General features: G+C 32.5%; 1 protein-coding gene across 1 annotated transcript; it reads left to right on the top strand.

The window, feature by feature from the left end:
• The first annotated feature begins 1,772 nt into the window (after positions 1–1,772).
• On the top strand, positions 1,773–2,868 carry LOC113757913 (flavonol sulfotransferase-like). The gene has a single exon (XM_027300979.1). The coding sequence runs from the start codon at positions 1,805–1,807 to the stop codon at positions 2,864–2,866; it is 1,062 nt and encodes a 353-aa protein (XP_027156780.1). The 5' UTR covers positions 1,773–1,804; the 3' UTR covers positions 2,867–2,868.
• The last annotated feature ends 2,207 nt before the right edge of the window (positions 2,869–5,075 follow it).

A 5,075-nucleotide genomic window follows, 5' to 3' on the forward strand; every position in this document is an offset into this window, starting at 1 on the left:
TGGATAACAGTTAAAATACATTCACAGATTGGTATTTTAAATAATGAAGACTGTGATTTAAAATACCAAATCTGTGAATGTGTTTTAATTGTTATCGATTGGTATTCTAAAGTATCATTTTTTCATCAAATAACAGCTCTTTAACACCCATTTTTTCATAAATAAATTTATTTATCGGATAAAATAAAAATATACTTGTTTTCCAATAAAACACCAGCTCTTTATGGCTTTCCTCTATTATAAGAACAGAGTACCCATTTTTCCATAAAATACTAGCTCTTTATGGCTTTCCTCTATTATAAGAACAGAGTACCCATTTTTCATAAATAAATTTATTTATGGGATAAAATAAAAATAAACCCGTTTTTTAATAAAATACCAGTTATTTCTTGGAAATAGCTATTTATTGAAAAACAGGTATATTTTTATTTTATCCGATAAATAAATTTGTTTATGGAAAAATGGGTGTTAAAGAGCTGGTATTTGATGGAAAAATGATACTTTAGGATATCAATGGATAATAGTTAAAACACATTCACAGATTTGGTATTTTAAATAATGAAAATTGGTTCCGTTTGAATTAGATGTTTTTGAGAATGTTTTTCAAAAACAGCACTGTAGCATTTCGAACGTGAAATACAAGTACTGTACACATCTGCTATTCCTTTCCCTTTTAGACCAATCAATTTGACTTTTGTGCTTTCTGATAAAAAATTTTCATTTGTTTTTTGTGAAAATGCAAAAAAAAAACAAATTAATTATGTATAAATCGAAAAAATTACTAAATTAATTATTGGCACTTTGCTTATACGTTGGAGGACTGATAAGAAAGCCGTGAAGAGCTGGTATTTTTATTAATGAAAACTTTTCCCGTAAATGACCTGCTCTTTATGGTTTTCCTTCATTATATGATCAAAGTACCATACTTTTTTGTATTTATCACGAATTCACATATTGCGACTGTGAATTAAAAATTTTTCGAGATCGTATTTTCGTTAATTAGTCTTTTTTTTCGTACTATCATTAGTTTGAATGAAAAATTTAGTTGCACGGTGTTTGGGAGCAACTTCTAAAGTAACTATATAATCCTAAATATTTTTATAATTGCTTAGTATATTTATGTCATGGGTATATATTGTTGGTATGTTATTATTAATTTTATTAGAAAATTATAGTTTCACAATTTTTTAAATGTAATAAAGCAGTGGGGAAACAATGCACAGTGAACGGAGGAATTGGAGGGGAAAAAAGGCTGCATTCGTATACGTCTTGTTTGGTTTATCTCCACGGGTGTTACCACTGCAACATAACGGTTCGTGAGCTCCTCATTTTACAAATACACGTGTCATGCTCTGAGGGCTGCCTACGTTAGGAACGGTCAAAGGCTTCCTACCATAAAGGTATCCATCAGCCATGTCTATATTGTTTCCTGCCATTTCAGCTCTCAAGCAGAAATGTTCCTGCTGGCCACGTGATTGCCTTGCTGGCTAGTGCATATTGATAATGTAGATTTGCTGTTCTAGCGATCTATTTGCTTCCATCAAATTTTGTTGTTATCTTTACTGAGATTCCATCACACGTTCTTATGCAGGAGAGGGATGCTAGTATTTTCTTCTCTTTGTAAGGTCCATTTCTCTGTCGCCCTCTCTTTTATTGCGGTTCCCCTAGTCAAATTCGCAAGAATGATTGAATTTTGAGCCTGCCAGCTTGCACATGTACTAATCCAACTATCTTATTTACAATAATCTCGTATCATAAATATAGTAGTGTCTACCAGCCTCCAGATTTCAAGTCCCAATTCCTCATGGCAATCCCTTCATTGACCCAAAACTCTTCTTCCTACATTGAAGGTGGTGATGAACAAACATTGTTTAACAAAGAAAAAGAAGATGACAGTGATCAAATCCTCTCTGTGCTCCCTAGGGAAAGAGGGTGGTTAAGTGAGCACATTCACTTGTACCAAGGTTTTTGGTGTCCCACCAGAGTTCTCAAGGGACTCCTAATTCTCCAGAAACATTTTCGGGCACAACCAAGTGACATTCTCCTGGCCACATATCCAAAATCGGGAACAACCTGGTTAAAGGCACTTCTTTTTTCCATAACAAATCGTACATGTATCAGTCATCCCGATCAAAATCCTTTGCTAACGGCAAACCCTCATGAACTGGTTCCCATGCTGGAATCATATGCCGCCGAGAATCCTGTAAACCCAAAGCCACCCAATTCTCTCATGCACACTCACATTCCTTACAACTCTTTACCAGAATCAACAAAATCTTCAGGCTGCCCTATTGTTTATGTTTATCGAGACCCGAAGGATGTGTTAGTGTCATGTTGGCACTTTGTCAACAAGCTGAAACCTGAAGCAGTGCCACGAATTTCATTAACAGAGGCATTTGAAAAGTTCTCTAAAGGTGCTTCACCATTTGGACCATACTGGAATCATGTGTTGGGTTATTGGAAAGCAAGTATAGAATGGCCTGAAAGAGTATTCTTTCTTAGATATGAAGACTTGAAGAAAGAGCCTTGCTTCCATACAAAGAGATTAGCAGAATTCTTGGGGCAGCCTTTCACCACAGACAAAGAAGGTGAAAGCCTGGTGAGTAAAGTGGTAGAGTTCTGTAGTTTTAAGAATCTGAGCAATCTGGATGTGAATAAAACAGGATCACACTCGGTGGTCGGGTTTCGGGTCATAGAAAACAAGATCTATTTCAGGGAAGGTCAGGTTGGTGATTCCCAAAACTATCTTGAAAGAGAAATGATGGATCATTTGGATCAAGTTACTGAAGAAAGTTTTAAGAAATTTCATTTGAAGGCGTTTTCCTCTGAGGATGATGAGAAGTCAGAGGTGTCTACTGCCATGTGATTTTAGACGAGGAAAATTGTGCATCCGCGTAATTGTTAATTGTCCAGTGCCACTATCTCCTGTTGCAGCAACAGGAACATGAGAATGTCATTGTGGAACATCAGAATGCCATTTCCAATTAGGATAAGAGCAAAGCTGTTGACAAAATAAACCAAGTGTGGAAGAACCTATTTACTTATTTACTAGTTTTATTAGAGGCAGATTTCAACGGTTAAGTTATTTAGGAGTTTGTGTTTTATTTGATAATTTCTTATTTTACAAGTCCGAGAAAGTTATAGATAGAACATTTGTTGAGGTATTTTCTTAAGAAAGTCCAAAAACATCGACAAGATTTTATTATGGTGTGATTTTGTTCCATTATTTGAGATTTCAATAATAGTGTGTGTTATTTATTTTCTTCTCTCTTTCATAAATATTTTGAGTGATTATTTTATCTCTACAGTATACATTAATTATTACTAAAACCCAAAATTTGGATTCTACAATTAGTATCAGAGCCAAACTACAAGATTAGTCCTAAGCGTTTCCAATGTCAAAAAATTAAGGCATAGGGTTTGCTAAAAAATATTTAGTTGATTGAGTTAGGCATGAGGTTGGTCCTGAAATACGTAGTTGGTGAAGAATTCGACCATAAGATTGGTCTAGGAATTGTCAAATTGCTACAGATGTCATGATAGAAATTAGAGAAGAATTGGTTGTCAATTGAAGGATTTGATTGGTTAATCAACTAGAAAAACCAAGAAAACTTGACAAAAGAGACATAAAAATTTTATTTAGGCATATGAATTGTTAAATATAGGCAGAATTTTTTAAAAATTTGGTTGATGATGAAAAGTTTTCTATTTCGACTCCTATAACCACAAATAGATACATATTTTAGTTGAATTTTATAAGTGAAAAAATATCTAGAGTTGATTGATAGTGTGAAGTTCTTTTTACTAATTATGGCGGTGGAATTTTTCAATTATTTGGTGGTGATAATTTTGCTAAGAAAGCAGTCTATGATATTCTATGTTTCAGCACTTATATTGATGGTAAATATGGTGACTCTAAAGATGAATGAATTTATATGAATGAGTATTTTGATCAAGAAAAAATTGCTGAAAATTATTTGCAAAATACAAAGTTGATAAAATAAACCAAGTCTAGAAGAACCCCTTTATTTATTTACTAGATTTATTGGAGTGAGGTTTTTAGTAGTTATGTTATTTAGGAGTTTGTGTCTTATTTGGTAATTTCTTATGCAAGTGAATTCTTATTTTACAAGTCTCAATAAGTTATAAGTAGGATATTAGTTGAGGTATTTTCTTAAGAGAATCCAAAAGGGTCGATAAGGTTTTATTGTGGTGTGATTTTCTCCCATTGTTTGAGATTTTAATAATAGTGTGTATTATTTATTTTCTTTTCTTCCACCTAAATATTTTGAGTGATTATTTTATCCCTTCAATTCTATAATCCTGAATGCACTAATTTTTATTAGAACCTTAAATTTAGATTCTACAAAAGCTATTAGAAAACTATAAAGAGGAGATTTGAAGTGTCAAAAACTTGCTCATGCTGTTCAAGGTGTTAGGTGTTATAGTTTATTTCTAAGAGTGTCAAGGATATTGGTCAATGATTTGAATCATTTTAATGAAGGAGCATTTTAAACCAACATGTGTCAATTTGTATTATCAAGTCATCTCATCTCCCTTTCCCATCGTTATCCTTAATCAAAATAAGAGACTGAAATACTACCATTTTCAACAAAGAAATGTTAATTTAATACTTGGATTAATTTCACATACCTCCCTTGAGGTTTTTAACAATTGCAGAAAACTCTCCTCAAGTTCTAAAAATTACACTTACCTCCCCTACTTTCACTATTTAAGTAACATTCTAGACCCAAAAGACTATACTTTTTCTCAAAATTTCTATAATGCCCTTGAGTTATAATTCACAACAAAAATGTAAAGGAAAAAAAACAGTTTACAATCTTTATTTCATTTATCTTTACTTGCTACTATTATTACTTACCCATCAACATCCAAATCACCATTAAATAAATACTTATCTTTGTTCTAATATTCCTCTTTTACCTAAAAATTTCTGATACAGTCTATTGTATCAACTATAAACTCTACATCACATACCCACAATTTCATATCAATATCAAACTTTACTTAATACGAAACAATATTCATCAATATCCCTAAATTTCAATTCCATG

Source organism: Coffea eugenioides, unplaced genomic scaffold (assembly GCF_003713205.1).
Source record: "Coffea eugenioides isolate CCC68of unplaced genomic scaffold, Ceug_1.0 ScVebR1_3418;HRSCAF=4626, whole genome shotgun sequence".
Classification (NCBI taxonomy): Eukaryota; Viridiplantae; Streptophyta; class Magnoliopsida; order Gentianales; family Rubiaceae; genus Coffea; species Coffea eugenioides.

Excerpts from the sequence above, each read along its gene's own strand:
- LOC113757913 (XM_027300979.1), top strand. The coding sequence starts at position 1,805 with ATGGCAATCCCTTCATTGACCCAAAACTCTTCTTCCTACATTGAAGGT.